Genomic DNA, 26,117 nt, shown 5'->3' with positions numbered 1-26,117 from the left:
CCAAGACCAGACAAAGACAGGACAAGAAAGTTAGAGACCAATCTCATTATAAACATGGATTTAAAAATCCAAATAAAATATTAGGAAATGGAGTTCAGCAGTATTTAAACCCCAAAATGTTCATGACTTAATTGGCTTTAATTCAGGAATGCAAAGATGGTTCAACCTCAGAAAATCTATTCCTATAATTCACCATATTAACAGATGAAAGAAAAGGCATGTGATTATCCCAATGTATGGTGTATTGGTTATCAATTTATTGCCTCTCAGCTCCTTCAGTATAACCTCTGTAATATACAATTCAGCCTCAAGCAGGGATCCCTGCTCCAACCTACCTCCCTCAAAGTACATTTTCTCCGATGAGAGGATACATATACAATTCTACCTTATTTACTTATACCATTTTTTAAATAAAAGGATATCTTAGATCTTAAATGAGAAATTGTGCAGAAAAGAATTAGTATAATAGGCCTGAGACTGCTATCTTCAGAAAGGCCTGCTTACAAGGTTGGCCCTTGGGTGGACTCTGTGAACTTGAACGATAATCAGTTTCCTACACTTCTAGAAAACTTTCATTAAATGGTAAGAGTGACTTGCTATGCCTAAACTATTTGTGCAAACAATATGATTTATGCTGAACACCTGCTTTCTTTTTGGGAATCTGAAATTTTGGTATATGCTAGGCAGAAGAGGCATACTGACCAGCTCTGAGTCTCTAATGAACTTCCCTGGTAGACAACATTTCTCACATGTTGTCACAGTTCATCCCTAGAGGAATTAAGCCTGTCCTGTATGACTCCACTGGGTGAGGGAACCTCGAACCTGGTTTCCACTGGGCTTCGCCCCATGTGCCTTTTCTCTTTGCTGACTTTGCTTTGTATTCTTTTGCTATAATAAATCATAGCTGTGAGTCCTCCTAGCTGATCATCAAACCTGGAGTAATCTTGGGACCCACAAGACAGAACCAGAAATATTACCAGAATTTGGTAACAAAATCTATCTATATTGAAAATCTGAAAACACATTTTTTGAAATCCTAGGTTTCTTTTTTTTTTGGAAAACAAGGAGTAGCCTTTTCATGGGGTATAGAAAAATATGTATTTTGATAGAATAACATCCTCATGGTATTAGTCAAGATCAGATGGGCTTTCTCCATGGGGACATGGCCATGGAAGCTTCAAGTATACATCCTTATGGCCTGGCAATTTGAGGGGAAAGCATTTTTCCTGCCAGCACCAGTGAAAAAAAATCCTGGGGAGAGATTCTGATTGGCTTGATGAGGTTCATATGCCCATCCCTGGATCAGTCTTGATGGCCATGACAATGGGCAGGTATTATGATTGATTAACTTAGGGTGTGCCAGTAACCAGGAGAAAGGCATGAGGGTGTGGCAGCACAGAGATGGCCACTGAGGCAGCACAGAGATGGCCACTGTGAACTAAGAAGTCACCTTAATTGTGGATACTACACCCATCTTTTGGCCTCTTTAGAGAATTGGCTTATTTGCCACTAACTTGTTTTAAATCATGGCTATGTTTTCACAGATGTCTGCTGCTTCACCCTCTTTAGCTTGGATCCCATCAAATTCATATGAAAAACCCACTACAACAAACAATTCTTGTCAGATAGGGTCCTTACTCATTTTATGTTGATCCTACTTGTTTACTCATTTCATCCTCTAAATTCTGCTTTGAGTGCTTTGCTCTGACACTTTTTCTAGACACTAGTTTTTGCAAGTAGATTGGGTTTTGGTGAAAATTTTTCATCAGCCCTGGTGCTGATGGAAGCTATATTTGCTGAGCCAGTCTGGGTATACCCACCAAGGGTAAGGCACTAGACAACTGGTATCTTGGTTGTTTCCCTCAGAAGAAGACTGAGACAATGGTTTGAATGCAAGTTGCTTATTTGGGAAGTGATCCCAGGACACTCCATTCAAGTAGTGGGGACGTGAAACAAGGAAGGTAGCCAATAAAGTGTGTGCTATTAAGCTAGCTACCACAGCGGATGATTAGAGCTTAATCCTACAGAGGAACTCTGGCAACTAGTGCAGAAGACATATCTCAGAATTATCCCCATGGAGGGGTGAGGGAGCTGGGATATTAATACTTCATCTCCTTAGAGTCATTAGTTGAGAGCTGCTCCCAGAGGTGATAATGCCCAGATTCTTCTGGCCTGCTACACCTGGGCAAAACAGATTTCCAGTTTTAGGAAAAGTCCTCAGGAATAGAGATACAGATATGGAGTCTTGGGAGTCAGTTGGAGCACAATTAAAGGAATAAAGTCAGTGAAGTTGGAGTAAAATTCGAGGAATGAGAGTGGGGATGCTGATTGCTTCTGCTACAGCTGGCAATTTTTTGTTTGCAGACAAAGAGTGTTCAAGAATTGAAAAGTACAGACTTTTTCTATGACATATAAGAAGCACTTGATAATTTCCAGATGGAATTCCTGCAGCCTCAACATCTGGAGAATTTCTCAGGCATCTCTTGCCTTGCATGATGCCCTGGTCCATGCCTGGGTGTGGGTCTCTTTTATCTCGCCAGGCTTATTAGGACTCCCTGAAAGCAGGGCCCAGTGCCCCTCCTCCTCTCTTTTCCTCCCAAGGCCTGCTCGAATGAGGACACATGTTATAATTGATGACCACATACGTGAATACTGCTCTATAAATGGACTTGAGAGAAAAAAATAGTTGGAATCAAGGGTCTTACTTCTGCCTGCCTGCCCTGATGGTCACATATCAGGTTCCTTGTTATTCATATCTGAGCTGCAATGTTACCTCCTCAGGTCATCCCTGACTCCACAATTTAAAGTAGCCACCCAGACACTCTCCAGCACACTACCCTGTTGAAATTCTCTGCAGAGCACTTATTACCATGTGAAGCTTTCCTTAATTATTTATACTCTATTGTGTGTCTCCCCCATAAATACAGATTATTTATACTGTATTGTCTTCTTTATACCAGAATAAAAGTTTCATGAGAGCAGAGACGTTGTCTGGCTTCCTCCCTGCAGTACCTTCAGCACATACTAGTTGATCAATAAATATATATATATATTTTTTGTGAGGAGATCAGCCCTGTGCTAACATCTGCCAGTCCTCCTGTTTTTTTCGTTGTTACTGAGGAAGACTGGCCCTGGGCTAACATCCATGCCCATCTTCTTCCACTTTATATGGGACGTCGCCATAGCATGGCTTGCCAAGCAGTGCGTCAGTGTGCGCCTGGGATCCGAACCGGCGAACCCCGGGCTGCTGCAGTGGAGTGCGCACACTTAACAGCTTGCACCACCAGGCCGGCCCCAAGGAATTTTTTTTTTTTTTTTTTTTTTTTTTTTGTGAGAAGATCAGCCCTGTGCTAACATCCGCCAATCCTCCTCTGAGGAAGACGGCCCTGGGCTAACATCTGTGCCCATCTTCCTCCACTTTATATGGGACGCCGCCACAGCATGGCTTGCCAAGCAGTGCGTCGGTGCGTGCCTGGGATCCGAACCAGCGAACCCCGGGCCGCCGCAGCGGAGTGAGCGCACTTAACCACTTGCGCCACCCCAATAAATTTTTTTTGAATGAATGAATTTATCACAAACAGAAATGAAAACAACCTCCCCTTGGACCCTAGACTCTTATTAAAGATTTAGGAAGAAAAGAGAAAGCCCTAGTGATTGAAAAGAACATCTAGATTCCAGAGGAATTTGTGGGATTTTCATTGGGAACAGAGATGACAGATTAATCAACTTTTTAAAATTGCTTTTATTAAAATGGAATTGAAGCAAAACAATATATATAATATGTGTTAGATAGAGTAACAATAAAATGAAGATACTATGTGCCCAGCTTAAGAAATCCTCAGATCCTCTTCAGTCATGGAAGTTTATTGCAAAGGTCCAAGGGCACATGAGATCACACTGAACATCACTTCCTCCCTAGCCACATTGTTACTTGGAGTCCCCAAAGGTCACACTAGGATGTCAAGAAGCCTCATGAGGAAGTGGAAAAATAGCTTAACATTTTGTGAAATAAATCTGATCTAAAGTTATCTGCTCTCTGTTTTAGCTGCCATATCCTCATCCCAGGAGAGTGTGGTAATGACACAAGTCACCATAGTTGCAAATCCTGAGAAGCATGCTTGGAAACCCAAGAGAATGTGCTCAGGGACTGTGTGGGCTGTCAGGAGATCAGCTTGACCTCCCGAGTTGGAAGAGGGCTGGCAGGCTGAGTGGAGGCTTAATTCTTGAAGTAGGAGTTCCTCTGAGATGAGAGAGTGGTTAATAAAGTCTGGTCAGGTTTGGTCTTTGCCTTTTTAAAATCATTTTTCACAACCATATTGAGTTCTGGGTCCCTCAAGAGGAATGGCAGATGCTTGTGCTTCAGGCCGTCTCTGAAGCAAATAGGTACAGATGGCCTGGGGCACGTACGATGACAGCTAGCTGGCCTGCGCCAGCTTCTCCAGAGTACCTCCCCAGAAATGGGGCCTCTGGAGTGTAGAGTAAACTGTCGCTAAAGCAGCCTCAGCTGTTCTCAGAGGCTTCTGATTTGCCCTCATTCAGTCCTCTGCATGCTGAAATATCCTTCCAAGAAACAAAGGGAGGGGAACACAGCAGGTCAGACCTCTTCCCTCTGGAGGAGAGCTGGGCTTTGTCTTCTAGGCTGCTCCCCTGCCATGCAGGAGGCTGCATTTAACTGCTGTAGGCTACACTGGCTGGCTCAGAGCCCATACTCCCCAGCATTGAAGCCTCTGCGGCTCTGTCTCAGAACCTTGCCCACCACTGATATGGGCTGCAGCCAGCAGCAGACAGTTCCTACAAGGTATGACTCAGCTTGTGCTGGCAGAAGCCCACCACAGGGGCTGCCCTGCAGCTTTCTACTTCCTCCAGCCCCCTCTGATGTCTAGGGGACCACTTAGCCACAGAGGCTGCTTGTTAGTGTAGGGGAGCGAAATCCTCTGCAGACCACCCCAACCAGTGTCTCAGGGGGACACTTCTGGAACATTCTGCATGTTTCTCAGATGTCCCCGCAGAACTGAGCCCCTATTGCCTATAGCAGTGACCTCAGTAACACACGGTTTTAGTGTATTTTCCTCTTCCCTGTCTCACTATCCCCCCTGCTTCCTGAGACCATCTCCCAAATAAATCACCTGTACTCAAGGCTTTGTCTCAGGCTTTGCTTTAGGGAAGGCCCAAATTGAAAGATCAGCCGGTGCTCATATTCCAGCTAGTGCCAGGCCCTATGTAAACAAGTTGAGCGGCCTAGTAAAGAGGGGCAGCTGTCAGCCCACTCCAGCTAATGGTTGCCATGTGGATCTGCAAGCCGAGCATTGCTAGAAATCCAGGCTGTAATGGGAAATCTTTTTATCTTTAAATGTTAGCAACAAATTCAAAACTAAAAACATTGCACAGCATCCACCCTATGTGCTGACCGGATTAGGCTCACAGGCAGCCCATGTGGCATAGAGTATGGGCACCAACCCCATGAACAGTGGAGGAGGGAGGGACCAATAATGGGCTAGAACCCTAAGGATGGCAGAATGGGTGAGGGAGCAAAGAACAGGCTCCCTCCCAGACTTGAGAGGGTCTAGAAAGGGCCAGAACCTTCAGATAACACATCAGAGCTAACACCGTTGAATGTTTACCATGTACCCAGCTCTCACCCACATTATCTCAATCTCTCAAACTGAGGAGGCAGATACTGCTTCATTATCCCCATTTTAGAGGTGAGAAAACAGAGCTTTCAGAGCTTGCGATACATGTCGGATTCAAAATAAGTTCTCTTCACTATTTACACGTTGCAGCCTCCCTGGATTGCAACCCTTGATTCCAACAAAAGAAGCCAAGACCCTGAGGTTCTAAATTTGGGTTGATTTACAAGAATCTCTTTGCCTCAATTTACAGATAAGTCTCAAAGAGGGAAAGTTCTTTATAGAACAAAGCTAATAAAGGTAGAAGGAATGATAAAATAGAAAATCACCAGTATGCAATCCCTAACGAAATAATAGATCAAAGCTGGGTAGATCATAATTTAAATGAAAGTCTATTGGGAACTTGATAAGTCAAATCAAGTCACTTCCTGGAGTGAAGCAAAGCAAGTACTTATCACCTCCTATGATGTATTCTTGCCAAAAATAATAGAATTTGAGTCTGAACGAGCCTCTAGATCTACCAATTTACAGGAAAAGTGGGCGAGAGTGGGACATATTTAATGACACCACAGGGATACACTTAGGCAAATCTAGAATGTGAGAAATTTTAGGGCAAATGACCTAAGTTTTTTCAACAAATGGCAAAGAAAAAAAGAAAGGGAACTATTAAGTATTTTTAAAGAGACTTAAGGGACATCAACAAAATGCAGTGTGTGACTCTTGTTTGGAACCTGATTCAGACAGATCAACAAAAAGACATTTTGTGATAACTGAAGGAAATTGAACATCAACAGGGTTTAGAACATGCTACTCCAAAATATGGCACCTTGGCATGTTGAATATTTTAAGCTGAAGGAATCTGGGAAAATGGCAGATGCTGGATGGACCTCTAACCTTCTCCCATGAAGCAGGTCACAAGACCCTTGTATTAGAGGTGCCATCCTATACCCAGAGGAAAGGAGCATGCTTATCTCTGAAGACTGAGAGACACTCCCTTATCTCTTTCAACTGAGAATTGGAATGAAAAGGCCTAAGTTTCCCCCAGCTTACTACACTTAGCTCATACCCGTTTCTCGTATCACATTTTTCCACAACTTTCCACTCTTCATCAAGCCTAGTATAAGAATACTCAGGTTTAACTGTTTGTGTCTTCATTTCCTTATTAAGGCCCCTATGTCACATAAAACATATTAAATAAATTTGTATGCTTTTCTTTTGTTAATCTGTCTTTTGTTATAGAGCCCTAGCTGGGTACATTAAAAGGATAGAAGGAAAAAGATATTTTTCCTCCCCTATAACATCATCTATTATTAGATGATATTTAATAATAATTAAGAATTACTATTAATTTTGTTAACAATGATAATGGTGCTGTTACATATATGTTTAAGTCCTTACAGTTTTTCTGGAAAACGAAATGGAACACTTACTACGTGAAAATTTCTATACCTCAATATCAGTCTTTTGTGGAAAGGCAAGCTTTATTTCAAAGCAACCTGAAAAGAGCAGTCAGGGAGTCCACAGCTACAAACTGGTAGGAGGGAGCACAAAGTTACAAGTCCATTTGGCAGGGTCTTAGTCGGGAGTCTTGCCAATTCCTGCTGATTGCCCAACATCTGCTCAGTTTCCTCTTCAGGGTGAAACTACAAAGGTAGACTTGAAGAGCCCATGACGTCTTTGTTATCCAAACACGCCTATTTCAGGAAAGAGGACACTTGGAGTCAACTTAATTCAGGGAATCTGCTTCATTATTAAAATAAATATTTACACTGAGAATACAGTTAACTTAGTAGCTTTCTTCACATTTTCACATTTTTGAAAGAGCCACAGAGGTTTCATTCATGTTTTAAGCAGTTGAGTTGGTAAAGATCCTGTCTCCATTTCACAGGAAATGGATTACATTCAATTACTCCTCACAACAGCCAACTGGAAGATTATTCCATTGCTTTTGAAGCACTGGTTGGGTTGGCATCTGCGATGGTAGCCAAATAAATGAGATTTCTATGTAATACATGCTGGTACCTATGGGTAAAAAACAGGCAAAAATTAGAGGCTTGTTTTTACTGAACATGACTGGAAAACTGGAAAAGAATTTACCCACTCCAGTGGAATGGCTCATCCATTGATTGAATGACTCACCGTTATCAACCTTCTTGTTTAACACATTCAAGCAAAATATATCCAGAATCTCACTTGTTCTCACTTATCACTTCCATACCTCTCTAGGCCAAGCCACTATCACTTCTTAATTAGACTACTGTACTGGACCAGTCTCCTAACTGGTCTTCCTGCTCTACCTTTGCACCCCTACTTTATTCTCCACATAGCAGCCTGAGTGATCATTATACAATTAAGTCAAGATCATGTCATACTTCTGTTTAAAACCCTCCAAAGCCTCCCATCTCATTGAGTAAAGCTGAGCCCTTCTCCTGGCCTGCGAAGCCCTGCATGACTGAGGCCTCTAGTTACCTCTCTGATCTCATCTCCTACCACTTTCCCTTTGCTCACTGAGTTCAGGTCACAGTGGCCTCCTTGCTGTGACTTGAAGATATCCAACAGGCTTCAGCCTGGGGGCTTTTCCACCTGATGTTCTCTCTGCTTCACATATCTGCATAGCTGGCTCCCTCACCTCAGGTGTCTTCTCAAATGTCACACCAGATACCCCTGTATAAAAGAGTGCCCCTCCCCCAATCACCCTGCTTTATTCTTATTCGAAGCACTTATTAGTATGTGCCTAATTTTATGATTTCCTCCCTCTAGATTCTAGAGTCTAGAATGTAAGCTCCATGAGAGCAGAGCTGGTATCTGTTTTGATACTGATTTCCCAGTAGCTGAAACAGTGCCTGGTACTCAGTAGTACTTATAAAATACTGGTGAACAGATTTAAAGAAGGGAAGAGACACTTCCATGATCAATGAGAGCTTACTGTAGTAGTGATTCTCAATCAAGGGGTAGAGCTCCCTACACAGGAAGACAAATCAGACTAGGGGGCAGGAAGTATGGCCTGTGCAATGTGAAAAAACCCACTAGGAGATTTTGATACCTTTCTTACCCAGAGGTTGAGAATCACACCAAATGGAATGTTTTGCAACTATTTTCCATATAGAAAAATGAGAAACTGTTTACTATAAACTGTAAAAAAGTAAATTACCAAATGCCAGAGTCAAATGTAGAGACTTACCCAAAGATGGATATCTCTACTATTCCATTAAGCAGTTCAGTGAAATATTGGAGGTGATTTTTTTAGGGTATGGGAAAAACATGGCTTTCTTTTTTTTTTTTTTAATTTTATTTATCTATTTTTTTCCCCCAAAGCCCCAGTAGATCGTTGTGTATCATAGCTGCACATCCTTCTATTTGCTGTATGTGGGACGTGGCCTCAGCAAGGCCGGAGAAGCGGTGCGTCAGTGCGCGCCCGGGGATCCGAACCTGGGCCGCCAGCAGCGGAGCGCATGCACTCAACCGCTAAGCCACGGCCGGCCCAAACATGGCTTTCTTAAGCATGTTTTCAGTAACAACGAAATAATATATTTTTCTACAACAAATGGGACATAATTCCTGGACTACATTTAGAAATGAGACTGACCATTTTCTCTCATTTTGGCATATGGCTAGAGAAGATATTAAATTACTGTGCAGAATTCACGTTTGGCCCAACTTGGAAATCTTTCATTGGTCTTTGCGTGTGTTACAGACTGATTGCAAGTTGGAAATGGGAGGGAACTCAGCAGTCAAATGGTCTGATTCCCTCCCTTAACAGAAAAAGGATGAGCCAGATCCATGATGAGAAAGGAGTCACCGCTCTCATCTACTGAGACTAGTTTTCCGTCTGCTCCCCTCCCCATCCCTGTTGTCATCAGCTGACATGGCTTCACGTGAAGAAGGCTTTGCAATGAACATAATTCAAGTTTTCATGAGAGAGCCACGTCTGACTCCAGGCTTCACAATGTACTGTCTGTATGGTCTTGGGCAGCTAAGTAACCTCTCTGAGCCTCATCTGAGATGAATCGCCCAAGACTCCTAGTTCAGGACAGCTGCTTTATTACCATACTGGCTTCCGCTCCACTCAAAAGTCGGGGGAGGCGGGAGGGGACTTACTGGACGCACTCATTCGCTCGGCCTTTGTTCTGATACTCCACGATACAGCGGATCAGCTGGTCATTCTCCTCCAGGAGCTGAAAGATTAGAGAAAGGGTCAGCGCAGAGCGACATGGGGACAGCGGGGAGCACTGCCCCTCCTCCCAAATGCCGGACTCAGCCGGACTCATGCCGGACTCTCCTGCCTCAGCGTCTTTGCTGACTTCGTCCCCATCTCACTCCACACCGCTGCAAGTCAACACCCTACGCACACACGTCTCAGTGGGGATGCTGCTCACTCCAGGAAGCTTCCCGTACCCGGAGCCCTTCGGGATCTCGACTTAAGAAACCCCTGTCTCTGCTCGCGTTAGCGCTCACCCGCTGGATCGTTTCCTGATTGACTTCTGCCTTCCCTCTCAGCCAGTCCGGTACAAAAGCCACCGACATGCCGTCAAGCCAGGTCTGAACCCGACCGCCGACCGCTCGGACCCCAACGCATCTAGACCGGAGCCAACCAGCAGCTCCGGACGCACTAGGGCCGCAGCAGGGACCCACGATGGGTGGGGCCTACGCTCTCAATGTTGATTGGGCCCTCCCTCCTGGAGGGCGGGAAACAGGAGGAACGTCATTTGTGATTGGGCGGGCAGGAGCGTCCTCTTCGGGCCCTCGCGCGTGGGCTCAGGAGCTGTTTGCCGATCCTTTGCGTTTACGCCGTCTGGGAAGTTAACCTCGGGGGCGGGGCTCGACGTCTCCTCCTCGCGTTTTAGGCTGTTGGCATTGTCTGTCTGCAGGAACACCTTGCCTGGGGTCACGAGGGAATCGTGGTTGGAACTCAGATATCTGGCTCCAAGTCCACTCCTCTTTCGACATCACTCTGGTGCCTCCAGGCCTGCGTCTGAAGCGTGAACCCTGGATATTGCCTCCTGCCAAGCCAAACCCTGCAGGGCCAATGAAAACACTGGTGTCAGCTTTACTCTTTGCTGAGGGAGAAACTTGCATATATGCCTGTTTTTCCTTTGGACAATAATAATGCTTATTAGGTTTACAACTCTAAAAAGTACTATTATTTTCTCCATTTTACAGATGAGAAAACAGAGGTTAAGTAACGTGCCCAAGGTCTCATGGCAACTAAGGGCAAAGCCAGTATCCGAACACAGGCAGTCTGGTTTTAGAACCCTCGCTCTAAACCACTACTCCATACTGCCTGTGCACCATACTGCAGAGGGAGTTTGCTGCAAGATACAGGGAGGAAGCTGGGCCTACCCTCCTGGGCCACATAGTTACTGCTGGCAACCACTAAAACTCTAAAGTAGTTGTCTTCTCTCTTGTCCAGCCCATCCACGTTGGATACAGAACAGGTTGGTTTTCCCTGCAGCCCAGAGTGAGCAGCAGCTACTTCATTTAGGAGGGAGATCTTGGAAGCCTTTACTTCTCAAAAGGGGTCTGGGGGCAGTTTTGCCTCCTAGAGCTTCATTTCCCTGAAGCAGTGGCCCTGATCCAGAGCAGGCTCATCTGCTTTGCTGGGGTCTCCCTCCACAGTCCCCTTATTCAACTCTATGAGGAGGCAGCTTTCATCCCATTTCACAGAGGGGTAAACCCAGTAAGAGAAGTGGGGCAACATGCCTGAGCTGGGCCAGGACTCAGGGCTTCCTAGTTCCCAAGCCTGTACTGTTAACCCCAAACCAGGGTCCCTCTCCAGGTAAAGCCCCCACAGGTTCTGCAGAAAACACAGTAGGCAGAAGGGGAACCATTAGGAGCAGGGTGCAGGCCTTGCTTAGTCCTACTCAGCCCTATTCCTGTTGAACAAATGACAATAACATGAGATGGTGTTAAGGTGGGGGAGGTTACAGGGGACCAACCTGGTCCATCATACAGAGAAAGCCCTCAAGGAGAAAAAAGGTCTCCGTATGAAGAGGAAGTGGAGGTTAAGCAGGTGACAGATGCCCAGAGTCTGGACTCTCTTCCAGGAGCAATGGGAGTAATGGATGATTTTAGGCAGAAGAGTGATGAAGTCAGAGATGCATTTTAGAGTTTTCCTGTCTGTAATATGGTGAAAGGCAGGTAGGGCAGCCAGATGAGATGCAAAAAGAACAGCGAGAAGACTGCTGGTGTGCAGGCCAGAAATGGTGGGAGCAATGAAAAAAGAAGTGTATACATTTGAAAGACATTAGGAGTAGACTTGACAGGCCTTAGTGACTTCATGGGGGAGGGAGGGAGAAGAAGGAATGAGGGATGACTTCCAGGTTTCTGGCTTGGGCCACTGAGAGACTAGTGATGCCATTTATCGAGGTAGGAAACAATGGAGGAGCTGGACCGGAAATGAGAGTGATAAATTCAGCTGTGGACATGTGCAGTTTAAGGTGATGTCAAATGGAGATGTTGAAGTTTGTGGCTGGCTATTTGAGTCTGGAACTCAGGGCCGACAGCGAGGCTGGCAGTATAAGCTTTGAGAAGCATCACTTATGGAAAATGATACAGTGGGTAAGACTGCTCAAGGAGAGTGTATTGGTTTCCCTCATGGCAGAGGAAGAGAAGCTACAAAGGGAAATGAAGGGAGAAAGAGATTAGAGATATAAGAGGAAGTCCAGGAGAGTGTGGGGTCATATAACAAGAAAAAAGAGTGACTGAGAAAGGACGATAGGACAGCAATGACAAATGCTGTTGAAAGGTCAAGCAAGATAAAGACTAGATCTTTAATGTGCTTAATAAGGGAAATTTCAGTGATGTGGTGAGGCAGCAGCAGGGAGAGATGAAGCAATGGAGTCTTCAAACATCCTTGAAGCTCTTTTCTTACCCTTTCACATCCAGTTCATCACCAAGTCCTGTTGATTTTGCTCCTACATTCTCTGCAGACTGCCCAGTTCTCTTCCTCTTCACCAGCACTTCAGCACACACGCCAGCTCCACCTTCTTTTGCCCAGACAACTGCATTGGCTTCCCAGCTGGGCCCGCCACAGCTTCCAGGAGACTTCTCCATTTTGATCTTAACTTCAGCAGCCAAAGTGATTTTTACAAAATGCAAATTTGATCAGTTTTCTACTGTTCTAAACTTTCCACCACGGCCTGCAAGATCCTACATGGTTTTACCTCTTCTGTTCTCTCTAGTGGCTCTCACTCTATTCCTTTACTCTCTCAACACTGAGTTTCTCTTCTTCCTTTCCTTATTTTGTGGCAAAATATACATAAAATTTACCTTTTTAACCATTTTTAAATGTACAGTTCTGTGACAGTTAGTACATTTACATTGTTGTGCAACCATCACCACCATCCATTTCCAGAACTTTTTCATCTTCTCCAACTGAAATTCTGTGACTATTAAACACTAACTCCCCATCTCCCCCCTCTGGGTTTCTTTTCACCCCTCAAAGGAGACCTGCTGTCTTCCACACCCATTTCTTTATACATACTGTTCCCTCTGTTTGAAACACTCTTCTTCTCCCCTTCGCCTAGTTAGCTACTACTCGGTCAGTGTCATGTTCTCAGGGAAGCCTCCTTGGACCTGCAAGTCCAGGCCAGAAGTTCCTGTAAATTCTCTCAAAAACCTTGCTCCTCTCTGAAGAGCACGTATCTCAGTTTGTATTTAAATACGTGTTGTGTAATTGTTTGATGGGTACTCTCGCCGGGTGCCACCCGGCGGCTAAGGTTGCGGAGGAGGCGGCGGGGGGCTCGGCCCTCCCCTCTTAACATAGTTTTGCGTGTCAGGAGTTCCTCGCTGTGTCTCCAGTGCCTAGTATAGTGTCTGGCAGAGAGCAGGTGCGCAAAATTTGTTGAATGGATAAAGGGACGAACTCTGTTTCCCAGTCGCCCTTCAGCCGGCCATCCATCAGTGAGTGCCTCCGCCCCCAGACTGGAGTGTGTCCCTCTGGAGTCGGACTTTGGCACCTGATCCAGGCCGGCAGGAGGCTCTGCTCTTTGGTTTGCCTATCTCGGGCCTCCCGCCAAGCCGTGCAGAGAGCGGGATCCACGCCCCCGGGCGTGTCGCGCCGTCACGCAGAACCTCCCTGCCTCCGCACGTCAGTTCTATCCACTACGCCAGCAGGACACGAGCTTAGACCGCGAAGCCTCCTCGCACCTCTGGACGTGGGAATTACAGGCTTGGACCCCAAACCCACGCAGGTGAGAGCCGGGAGATGGGAAGAATATTAGGAAATGCGCGCCCCAGCCACGCCCCCTCTACTTTTGGGTCGCAGCCCTTTAAGAACCACTTCATTCACGACTCCGTCGGGACCGGGAGGTGGAGGCGCGCCAGGATTGGCCGGTTCTGCGGATGTCGCTTAGCAGCAGCGAATGGAGGTTCAAGACACGCGCATGCGCACCGTCGCCTACCTGAGCCCAGGCAGCGGGTGTCTAGGGCGGGTGCCACCCGGCGGCTAAGGTTGCGGAGGAGGCGGCGGGTGGCTCGGCGGCGCTGACTCCCAGAGGCCGCCGTTGGGGCGAGGTGAGGGCTGCCGGGCAGAGGCGGGCGCCGCGGCCCGCTAGCCGAAAGCAGGCGGGGTTGGGTGTGGCGCAGGGCGGGCCTGGAGATGGAGGCGGCCCTGGGCCCGCCCCGCCCTCAGGTCTGGTTTAGCCCCACGGGCTTTGTGGGGCTTCCTGGAGTCATCTGTCCCCCTTTCTTCCTTCGGCTGCTTTGCGCACTCCGGGACGCCCCGAGGCGCGCGCCTGCGGGAACCTTCAGCTGACAGATGCGCGTCGAGAGCTGCCCCCAGTGGGAGGAGACAGGGTGTGTCCAAATGAGAGAGGGGGCGATTGTTTCCTTAATTATCCACGAAGCTCACGTTAGAGTATTGTTTAATTTTAATAGCAAACTTCCTTAGCGTGCAGCTCTCATAAGACTTGGTTTACCAAATACTGGGTGCACTGGACTAGCTTGTCTGAACATCAGGTGTAGGAGGTGATCTACATTTGTGTCCATTATAGGCTCGCATCTAGACTTCCAGAACCAGAAGGATAGACCACTCCGTGAAAAATCAGGTGTGTGGAAATCAAAGCTACGAAAGAATATTTCCAGCGGTGAAAAATAATTGGTGAAATTTGTGACGTGGTCAGAAAAAAAATAAACCTCAGACCGACGGATAGGGTAAATCGTCATTAAATTTTATAAAGAAGGGAATTAATCTTGATAAAGATAATTTTAGTAAAATGAAAATGTAAGTAATTGAAAGTGGTTTAATATTGCTAAATAGAATTAAATTGACATAATAGAATTTGCTCTGGAAAATCCTTTTTAGACAATGTTGTTATAGCTCTAAGTGTTTGTGTTTACAACACAGAGGACATCTTAGGGTCCCAAAGTTGTTTATTCTTAGAAGGAGCCTCAGAGATCAACTGCATCCAAAAGGTGATTGATGGTCAGAGAGGAAAACTGACTTATTCAAAGTAATACAGTGAGTAAGCAGCAGTTGTAACATGCATAAATCTAGGCCTTGGCTCCTTCTATTAACAGGTCTCTGAGTAGTTTTGAGTGTTAGTGCTCTAGCAGAAAGAATTGTTTTAAAGAAGTAGAGCAGGTGTAATCCCAAAGATTGGATTTAGAGAAGCGGAATGTAGTGGAAAGATCATAGGCTTTCGAATATTTCCAGTAAGGAAGTTTGGGTTTGGATCCTGGCTCTACCACTTGAGCCTTGGAGCTACAGTTTTCCCACCTGTCCAGTGTAGATTATGCCAGCCTCTTTGTTAGGAGCATTAAATAACGTCATCAGGGTAAAAGTTCCTAACACAGTGCCTGCCATATAATATTAGTTGCTATCAAGTTCAATCTCTTACTCTTCTTAGCTGCTAACAAATGACAGAGTTGATCTCCACCTTCCCCACCCCATCCCCAAGCAATGTGAAACAAAGGGTTCTGGGTGATCTACAAATTAGGTAACCAATTCTCAAGTCCTGTGGCTGAAGGTGAATTCAATAAGGGTGACATAACTCAATTTTGTCATCTGTATTGTGTTTTTGAGGAATGGGCAGTATGCCTTATGGTGAACACTTGTTTTTGAATATTTGTGTGCCAAATGAAACTTGTTTTGCTTATTTAAATTATTATTTTGCAAGGCCTGGTTATTTAACGCTGTTTTCTTTCCCTGTTTCTTTCTCTCTCTCTCAGACGGAGGAGGAGGAGTGAATGTGGTAGGGATTTGGGAGAGGGTTAAGGGTAAAGGGGACAGAAAAAACCAGTGGGAACAAGAATAGCCTCTAGCTAGGCACAAAGTCTTTGTTGGTAGAATAGGGGTAATCTATGACATGAGCAGTTTATAAATAGAGCTGAAAAGAGCATTTAGGAAATGGGGGAGGCAGATTAAAATATAATTTTTATAAAATCTGGTAGTAACTCGTGTGCTGTATATTTGATTACTACTTCTGTTTCTACTCTTAAGAAATTCCATCTATGTAAACCTCAACTCTTTTTCTCTCCAAGTAGAGATTTATTGTGGAAAAGTGTTCAAAATATAGATCAGAATATGGCAATATCTGCAAACCCACATTTCTTGTTTTAGTGAGCAAAAATAAGGCAGCCCTTAGGTCATTCATTAGTTTGCTTAGCAGTTTTTATTGAGGGCTTCCTAACATGTGGCAGGCGTGGTCCCAGGTTACAAGGTCTACTGGCCTGTAGAAGGAGCTGGTAAGACCTGAAAGACAGAGGTGTCTCTGTGTGAAGACTCTGAGACTGCCTTTGTCCCTCTGTAATCGATAATATATTTTTTTTATAATTGTGGCATGATTTTCCAGATTCATACCACTGCTTTCCTGTTTTAAACTGAATACTAGTTATCTGCAAGTGGCTTTTATTTTAATGAATCCTGAGATTATAGTACCTTCCAGTTTGGAAATGTCATGTAGCTGTCGAGCTGCTCACTATAAAACATGCCCTTCAACATTCCTGCATAAATCATCAGAACTACAGTTAATTAGCACAAAAGATTATTGTTCTACTAGTAGAGATATTTAAAAATGACGTTTAAACATAAGGAAGTATGAGCATAATTTAAGTGGTATAAAGACCTTAAGTTTGGGGCCGGCCCGGTGGCGTAAGCAGTTAAGTGCGCGTGCGCGCTCCGCTTCGGCGGCCCAGCGTTCGCAGGTTTGGGTCCCAGGTGCGCACTGAGGCACTGCTTCGTAAGCCATGCTGTGGCAGCGTCCCATATAAAGTAGAGGAAGATGGGCACGGATGTTAGCTCAGGGCCACTCTTCCTCAAGAAAAAAGGGGAGGATTGGCATCGGATGTTAGCTCAGGGCTAGTCCTCCTCACAAAAAAAAAAAAACCTTAAGTTAATACTTTTTTTCAACTTGTATTTTAAACTATGTATTTTAAAATAGTTATAGTCACAGGAAGTGCAAAAATAGTACAGAGAGGTCCTGTATACCCTTTACCTATTTTCCCCCATTGGTGACATCTTACATAACTATAGTACAATATCAAATCCAAGAAATTAACATTGGGGCTAGCCTGGTGGCTTAGCGGTTAAGTGCGCGCGCTCCACTACTGGCGGCCCGGGTTCGGATCCCGGGTGCACGCCGACGCACCGCTTCTCCGGCCATGCTGAGGCTGCGTCCCACATACAGCAACTAGAAGGATGTGCAACTATGGCATACAGCTATCTACTGGGGCTTTGGGGAAGGAAAAAATGGAGGAGGATTGGCAATAGATGTTAGTTCAGAGCCAGTCTTCCTCAGCAAAAAGAGGAGGATTAGCACGGATGTTAGCTCAGGGCTGATCTCCCTCACAAAAAAAAAAAGAAGTTAACATTGATATAAAGTGTGTGTAGTTCTTTGTCATTTGGTAGATTCCTATAACCACCACCACAATCAAGATAGAGAATTATTCTGTCACCACAAAGATCTTCTTGCTATCACTGTATAGTCACATCCATTCCTCTTCTCCCCACCACCCCTAACCTTTGGCAACCACTAATCAGTTCTCCATCTCTAATTTTGTCATTTTGCGAATATTCTGTAAAAGGGATCATATAGTATGTGACCTTTGAGATTGGCTTTTTTCACTCAACACAATGCTCTTGAGATCCGTCCAAGTTGTTCTGTGTTTCGGTAGTTCATTCCTTTGTACTGCTGAGTAGTATTCCATGGTATGAATGTATCTTGTTTTGTTTAACCATTCACTATTTGTGCGACATTTTGGTTGTTTCCAGTTTTGGGCTCCTAAAATTAAACTGTTATGAACAATTGTACACAGGTTTTTATGTGAACATAAATTTTCATTTCTCTGGGATAAATGTCCAGGAGTGTGATTGAAAGATCATATGGTAATTGCTTGTTTAGTTTTAAAAGAAACTGCCAAACTAGTTTCCAGAGTGACCATACCATTTTACAGTCCTACCAGTAATGGATGAGAGATTCAGTTCCTCTGCATGCTTGCCATCATTTGATATTGTTACTGTTAAAATTTTAGCTGTTCTGATAGGTGTGTAGTGTTATCTCATTGTAATCTTAAGTTGACTTTCCCTTGATAGCTAGTGATGCTGAACATCTTTTCATGTACTTATTTGCCATCTGTATATCCTCTTTGGTGAAATGTCTGTTCATGTACATGGCCCATTTTCTGACTGGATTGTTTGGTTTTTTTTTTACTGTTGAATTTTGAGAGTTTTTTTTTTAATATAAATTCTAGATATCTAGAGTCCCTTATCAAATATGTGATTTACAAATATTTTCTCCCAGTCTCTAGTTTGTCTTTTCATTCTTCTCCATATGGACTTTTGCAGAACAGAAGTTTTTAATTTTGATGAAATCCAATTTACTGATTTTTCTTTTATGGATTGTGCTTTTGGTGTCATGTCTGAGAACTCTTCACCAAGTCTTAAAGATTTTCTGCTAAGTTTTCTTCACTTTTATAGTTTTACTTTGTATATTTAAATTTATGATATATTTTGAGTTGATTTTTATGTAAGGTGTGAGGTTTAGGTCAAGGTTCTTTTTTTGGCGTATAGATATTCATTGCTCCAGCACCATTTGTTGAAAAGACTGTTCTTCCTCCATTGAATTGTTTTTGCACCATCCTCAAAAACCATTTGGCTGTACTTGTAGGTCTATTTCTGGGTTCTCTATTCTGTTCCATTGATCTGTTTGTCTATTCCTCTGCCAATACCACACAATCCTGATTACTGTAGCTATATAATAAGTCTTGAAATAGAATAACATGGTTCCTTCCACTTTCTTCTTCTTCTTCTTTTTTATTTTTTGGCTGAGGAAGATTCACCCTGAGCTAACGTGAGCTGACGTCTGTTGCCAGTCTTCCTCTATTTTGTATGTGAGCCACTGTCACAGCATGGCCACTGATAGATGAGTGGTGTAGGTCCGCACCTGGGAACTGAACCCAGACCACCGAAGCGGAGCATGCCAAACTTAACCACTAGGCCACCGGCGCTGGCCCAACACTTTATTCTTTTTCAAAATTGTTTTAGCTATTTTAGTTTCTCTGCCTTTCCGTATAAATTTTAAATAATCTTATCTGTATCTACAAACTATCTTGCTGATATTTTTACAGGAATTGAATTAAACCTGTATATCAATTTGCAGGACAATTGACATCTTTATTCTTTTGAGTCTTCCAATCCATGAACGTGGTATATCTCCTCATTTATTTAGGACTTTTTTGATTTCTTAAGTATCAGTCTTTTTTTGTTTGTTTTGAGGAAGATTGGCCCTGAGCTAACATCTCTTGCCAAGCTTTGTCCTTTTTTCCTTTTTTCCTCCCCAAAGTCCCAGTAGATAGTTGTATGTCATAGTTGTACATCCTTCTACTTACTCTATGTGGGATGCCACCTCAGCATGGCCTGATGAGCGGTAGGTAGGTCCCCGCCCAGGATCCAAAGTGCCGAAGGGGAGTGCATGAACCTAACCGCTATGCCACTGGGCCGGCCCCCTTTTTTGAGTTCTTTCAGTAATGTTTTATAGTTTTGAGCATACAAGTCCTGTACATGTTTCGTTGGATATACACCTAAATATTTCATTCTAAAAAATTATAGCTTTATTGATATCATTTTTTGGAATGATTGTAAATGGTATTGTTTTTAGTTTTGGTTTCTACATGTTCATTGCTAGTACAGGTATCCTCTACTTTCTGAAAGTTTGCATTATGCCACTTTGCTTTTACGAAAGATCTGTATTAGTGTGGTAACGGCTTTTTTCGTAAAAGCAGACATCCTCTTTGGATTTCTTTCACTTAGCAAAAACAGTTACTAATGTAGATCTTTTGTAAAAGCAGAGTGGCTTAATGTGAACTCTTGGAAAGCAGAGGATACTCTTCGCTTTATGCCATTTTGGCTTACAAAAGGTTTCACAGGAACACTGTACTCTTCGATAGCAGGGAAACCTGTATATAGAAGTACAATTGATTTTTGAATGTTGGTGTTATATCCTGCAACCTCGTTGAATTCATTAGTTTGAGGAGATTTTTTTTTTTTTGTAGACTCCTTGGGGTTTTCCACATAGACGATTATGTCATCTGCAAATGAGAGTAGTTTTGTTTCTGCCTTTTCTATCTATATGCCTTTTATTTCTGTTTCTTGCCTTATTGCACTGGGTAGAACTTCCGATACTGTGTTTAACAGTAGTAGTCAGAGCAGACATCCTTGTTCCTGATTTTAGATGGAAAGCATTCAGTCTTTCACCATTACGTGTGATGTTAGTAGGCTTTTTGTAGGTGCTATTTCCCAAGTTGAGGAAGTTCCCCTCTTCCTATTTTGCTGAGAGTTTTATCATGAAAGGGTGTTGAATTTTGTCAAATGCCCTTTTTGTATTAATTGATATCATTGTGTGACTTTTCTTTTTTAACCTGTTAATATGATGGATTATATTGATTGATTTTAGACTATTGAGCCAGCCTTGTGTCCTGGAATAAATCCCACTTGGTAATAGTATCTAATTCTTTTGATTATTTTGCTGAATTCTAGTTGCTAATATTTTGTTAAGGATTTCTATGTATAAATTCATGAGGAGTATTGGTCTGTAGTTTTCTGTTTTTCTATTGTTTTTATCTGGTTTTGATATCAGGGTAATAATAGCTTCATAAAATGAATTTGGAATTGTTTACTCCTCTTTTATTTTTTGGAATAGATTGTGCAGAATTACTGTTAATTCTTTTTTAAATGTTTGGTAGAATTCTCCGCTGAAATCATCTGGACCTAGAGATTTCCTTTTCAGAAGTTTTAAAGTTACAAATGAAATTTTCCTAATAGGAAATGTAGTTATAGGATTGTTTAAATTATCTATTTCATACCGGGTGAATTGTAGTAGTTTGTGCTTTTTGAGGAATTGATCCATTACATAGACATTGTCAGATTTATATGTGTAGAGTTGTTTGTAGTATTCCCTTATCATCCTTTTGATGTCTGTATTGTCTGTAGTGATATCCCTTGTTTGATTCTTGATATTGGTAATTTGTCTCTCTTCTTGTTTTTTCTTTGCCCATTTTGGTAATGTTTTGTCAGTTTTGTTGATCTTTTCAAAGGACCAACATTTTATTTCATTGATTTTTTTCTATTGCTTTTCTGTTTTCAATTTAATTGATTTGTACTCTATTATTTCCTTCCTCCTGCCTGCTTTTTTTCTAGTTCCTTGACGTGAGCTTAAATTATTGTTTTGAGACTTTTCCTCTTTTCTTTTTTTTTTTGTGGGGAACATCAGCCCTGAGCTAACATCTACCAATTCTCCTCTTTTTTTTGTTGAGGAAGACTGGCCCTGGGCTAACATCTGTGCCCATCTTCCTCTACTTTATATAGGACGCTGCCACAGCATGGCTCCACAAGCGGGCCGTCGGTGCACGTCCGGGATCCGAACCAGTGAACCCTGGGCCACCGCAGTGGAGCTCAAGCACTTAACCGCTTGTGCCACCAGGCCAGCCCCTCCTCTTTTCTAATGTTAGCATTTAGTGCTATAAATTCCCTCACAGTACTGCTTTAGCTGTGTCCCACAAATTTTGATACATTTTCCTTTTCATTGAGTTCAGTGTATTTTTTTAATTTCCCTTGAGGCTTCCTTTTTGACCCATGGATTATTTAAAAGTGTGTTGTTAGGGGCCAGCCCAGTGGTGTAGCAGTTAAGTTTGTGTGCTCCGCTGTGGTGGCCGGGAGTTGACAGGTTTGGATCCTTGGTGCGGACCGACACACTGCTTGTCAAGCCATGCTGTGGTGGCATCCCATATAAAGTAGAGGAAGATGGGCATGGATGTTAGCCCAGGGCCAATCTTCCTCGGGAAAAAAAAAAAAAGAGGAAGATTGGCAACAGATGTTAGCTCAGGGCTAATCTTCCTCACAAAAAAAATAAATAAAAGTGTGTTGTTAAGTGTTTGGAGGTTTTCATTACCTATTATTAATTTCTAGTTTGATTACATTGTGGTCACAGAACACACTCTGTATGAATTCTTTTAAGTTTGTTGAGGTTTGTTTTATGGCCCAAGATATGGTCTGTCTTGCTATACGTTCTGTGGGTGCTGGAAAGAAATTCTGTTGTTGGACAGAGTGTTCTATAAATGTTGATTACATACTTTGGTTGATAGTGTTATTAAGATCTATATCTTTGCTGATTTTCTCTCTAGTTCTATCAGTTGTTGAGAGAGGGATGTTGAAGTCTTCAACTGTAGCTGTGGATCTCTCTATTTCTCCTTTCACTTTGTTAGTTTTGCTTTGCATATTTTACATTTCCGTTGTTTGGTGCATATACATTTAGTTTTATGTCTTCTTGGTAGATTTTTTTTTTTATCGTTATGTGATGTTCTTCTCTATCCTTGGACATTTTCTTTGCTCTGAAGTCTGCTTTATCTGCTTTAATATAACTCCCTCTTTCTTTTGATTAATGTTTTCATGGTATTTTTTTTCCATTCATTTGCTTTCTTTTTTTTTTTGAGGAAGATGAACCCTGAGCTAACATCCATGCCAATCCTCCTCTTTTTGCCAAGGAAGACTGGCCCTGAGCTAACATCCATGCCCATCTTCCTCCACTTTATGTGGGACGCCACCATAGCATGGCCTGACAAGTGGTGCATCGGTGCGTGCCCAGGATCCGAACCCGGGCCACCAGCAGCGGAGCGCACGCACTTAGAACTGCTATGCCATGGGGCTGGCCCCCCTCCATTCATTTACTTTCAACCTACCTGTATTTGTTACATTTGAAGTGAATTTCTTGTAGAAAGTATATAATTGGGTCGTGTCTTTTATCTACTCTGTCAATCTCTGTCTTTGATTATATATTTAGACCACTTACATTTAATGTATTCATTGATGTGTTAGGGCTCAAGTCTACTCTTTTATTTTTTGTTTTCTGTTTATTGTTTTTTATTATGTTTTCTTTTTTCCTGCATTTCTGTAATTCAAACATTTTTTAGAATTCCATTTTTATTTATGTATAGTGTTTCTGAGTATATCACTTTATATAGCTTTTTGAGTGGTTGCTCTTATATGTAGATGTATACATATATGTATATGTATACTTATATGTGTGTCACATATATATATGACTTATCATAGTCTCCTTGTGTCAGCATTTTACCATTTCAAGTGTTGCATAGAAACCTTACCTCCCTTTACATCTTTGTACCCCCCCTCATTTAGACCTGTCTTAAATATTTCCTTTACATACATTGAGAACCACATCAGACATGTTGTAATTATTGCTTCAATCATCAGACATAACTTAGAAAACTCATGAGAAGAAGGATAATCTATTGTATTTTCCCATGTTTTTACTCTTTCTGTTGTTTTTTTCTTCCTTCCTGATATTCTAAGATTCCGTCTTTTATCATTTCCTTTCTGTTTAGAGAACTTCCTTTAGCCATTCTCTTAGAGCAGGTATACTGGCAACAAATTCTTCTAGTATTCCTTCATCTGAGTATATTTTAATTTTCCCTTCATTCTTGAAGGATATTTTTGCTGAAAATACAGAGTTCTGGGTTAGCAGTTCTTTTCTTTTAGCGCTTGAAAAATATGCTTCCTTTTGGCCTCCATGGTTTCTATGAGAAATTTACTGTCACTTGAATTGTTTTCCCCCTATAGGTAAGGTATTGTTTCTTCCTGCTTTCAAGACTTTTTTTGTCTTTAGTTTTCTTAAGTTTGACTATTATGTGTGGTGGCGTGGGTTTCTTTGGGTTTATTCTGGGGTTTATTCTTTTTTAATCTGTTGGCTTAAGTCTTTTGCCAAATTTGGGAAGTTTTCAGATGTTATTTTTTTAAATACTTTTTCAGTCCTGCCTTCTTTCTCCTCTCCTCCAGGACTCCAGTGACATGCATGTTAGCTCATTTGTTATAGTCACACAATCCCTGAGGCTCTGTACAATATTTTTCAATCTAGTTTCTCTCAGATAGTTCAAATTCAGTAATTTCTATGATCTGGCTTCATGTTTACTGATTCATTCTCCGATCCCCTCCATTTTGCTGTTGAGCTTATTTGTTGAGTTTTTTACTTCAGTTATTGTATTTTTTTTAATTCTAAAACTTCCATTTGGTTCTTTATATCTTCGACTTCTTTGCTGAGACTTTTATTTTTCATTTGTTTCAAGTGTGTTTATAATTGCTCATTGAAGCATTTTTATGATGGCTGCTTTAAAATCTGTTAGATAATTCTGTCATCTCTGTCATCTTGGTGTTGGCATCAGTTGATTGTCTCTTCTTATTCAAGCTGAGATTTTCCTGGTTCTTAGTATGACCAGTGATTTTCTATTGAAGCCTGGGCATTTTGAGCATTATGTTATGAGACTCTGGATCTTATTTAAATTTTCTGTTTTAGTTGGCCTTTGTTGATACTGTGCTAGCAGGGGAAGTGGGGGTACTATCTCATTACTGCCAGGTGGGAGCAAAAGTCCAGGTTCTTCATTTGGCCTCTTTTGACTCCCTGAAGGGAAGGGGCTGCTCATTATTGCTGGGCAGAGGTGGGAATTCTGTCTCCCCAGTGACACAGTGGAGAGGTTGGCTTATTGCTGCCTGTCCCTCCCTACTTGGTCTTCTCTGACACTACCCTGGCCAGCAGGGGAGTTGGGGGGCCACCTCATTACCACCTCAGAACAAGACTAGAAGTCTAGGCTCTTCACTTGGCCTTTGCTTGTAGGTATATGATGGCTGCAGTTTTTTCTGTGGTGTTTGGCTGGAGTAGAACATTTTTTCTAAAAGCTTTCTGTTTTGCTAGGCTGTACCTTTCCTGGTTCTTTGGCTAGAGAGAGCAGGCTTTTTGTTGTTGTTTTGGGGGATGTTTTTTTTGTCTGCTCCCATTGGTGTTTCTGGGTTGCCAGCTTCTCCAGCATCAAGACTGGGATATATAAGGGAAAAAGAAAATCAAGCAAACTCACAGCTATGTCATTCTTCAAGTCCTAAGGTCTGTAGCCAGTAGGCCTTCTTCTTTCCACCTTTCAGAATCTCGTTACGCTTACTTTAGTTATAATGTCCGTGGGTTTTAGTTGTATTTAGTGGGAGTAGGAAAAAGAACTTCAACTCCACCCTTCAGAGCAGAAGTCCTCTTCTTCTTTGAGCAGTGGTCAGATCTCTTATTCGAGTACAGATTGTCTCATCATAGCTCATAACGTGAACTCACAAATATCAAATCCCTACAGTATTCAAAGCCCTTACCAGGCACTGTGAAGAACACAGAGATGAGCCTCTCCCTATTTGTATTGATTTTTTTTTGTCTTTTGGAATGCAAAGTGCATTTCCACAAAGGAAAAAAGTATTGCTGGTGTTGTCTCTGTTCCTGGACTTTTCCACAGCAGCATGTAAAGTCCCTCCACCCCTCAGGCAGTTGCCATCTGTACCTTGACATACTCACACATACACACAAACACAAGAAAGTTAATATCACAGTGTCACCTTCATTTAAGCACTGTAAGTATTTTTAAATATTTTAGAAAATGGATGTGGGTTTCACTAGTTTGCAGTATTAGTAACTTGATAAAACTGAAAAACAGGTTTTCTTTATCTTGAATGTTATTGTTTGAGGAGAAGCAGGTTTGATCACTAAAAGGATAAAATAGATGAAAGAGAGAGCCCAGAGGGAATTTTTGGGTCCTTTAGAGAGTGGTAGAACTGGTTCTTGTGATTACTGTCACTTGGAAAGGTCACTGTTTTCCTTTTTATTGGTTAAACACCATGCCTGGTGCTTAGATGCTCCATAAAGACAGCGCTAGAGAGGATATTTTGGGGTTGACAGTTGGAATAAATGCAAACTGCTTTCCCTTAGAAGAGCATACAATTTACTCAGCCCCCTAAAAAGTATCTTTCTTATTTTGCCATGAGGGTGTTTCTGTCCTGTCTCTGATTCTCTTGGTATCTTATTGATTCATTGTCTTTTTTGGGGGGCAGGGGGGCTCAGTATCTTTATATCTTGGCTTAGGACTCTTGTTGAATTCTTTTTTTTTTTGCAAGTAATGTTCTTAGAAACATCTTTATTACAAGTGTTCTTGAACACTTCTCTACATGCGTTGCAGAAC

The 26,117-nt window shown here is 42.6% G+C and overlaps 2 protein-coding genes across 5 annotated transcripts in view; one reads left to right on the top strand and one right to left on the bottom strand.

The window, feature by feature from the left end:
• Window positions 1–3,724: 3,724 nt before the first annotated feature.
• SS18L2 (SS18 like 2) lies at window positions 3,725–13,692 on the bottom strand. 2 transcript variants are annotated; one of them, XM_087430796.1, is made up of 4 exons: window positions 12,499–13,692; window positions 10,083–10,642; window positions 9,726–9,802; window positions 3,725–7,321 (listed from the first exon to the last, which is right to left on the bottom strand). In XM_087430796.1, exons 2-4 carry the CDS (start codon window positions 10,149–10,151, stop codon window positions 7,180–7,182), a joined length of 288 nt encoding a protein of 95 aa, XP_087286922.1. In that variant the 5' UTR covers window positions 10,152–10,642; window positions 12,499–13,692; the 3' UTR covers window positions 3,725–7,179. The 2 variants fall into 2 exon arrangements, with proteins under 2 accessions (XP_087286922.1, XP_014646439.1); XM_014790953.2 differs by lacking the exon at window positions 12,499–13,692 and having other exon boundaries at window positions 3,725–7,649; window positions 10,083–10,259.
• Window positions 13,693–14,011: 319 nt separating this feature from the next.
• Window positions 14,012–26,117, top strand: part of SEC22C (SEC22 homolog C, vesicle trafficking protein) — a 30,924-nt gene continuing 18,818 nt past the window's right edge. The window contains exons 1-2 of one of the 3 annotated variants that reach the window (XM_087430795.1): window positions 14,012–14,141; window positions 14,621–14,674. The gene's annotated coding sequence lies outside the window, so the exon portion shown is untranslated. Of the gene's footprint in view, window positions 14,142–14,620; window positions 14,781–26,117 lie in introns of all 3 variants that reach the window. The other 2 variants (XM_087430794.1, XM_004419563.3) reach the window with 2 other exon arrangements.

Source organism: Ceratotherium simum, chromosome 5 (assembly GCF_057802395.1).
Source record: "Ceratotherium simum simum isolate JZ-2026a chromosome 5, ASM5780239v1, whole genome shotgun sequence".
NCBI lineage: Eukaryota > Metazoa > Chordata > Mammalia > Perissodactyla > Rhinocerotidae > Ceratotherium > Ceratotherium simum.
This window is presented reverse-complemented; position numbering and strand designations above follow the sequence as displayed.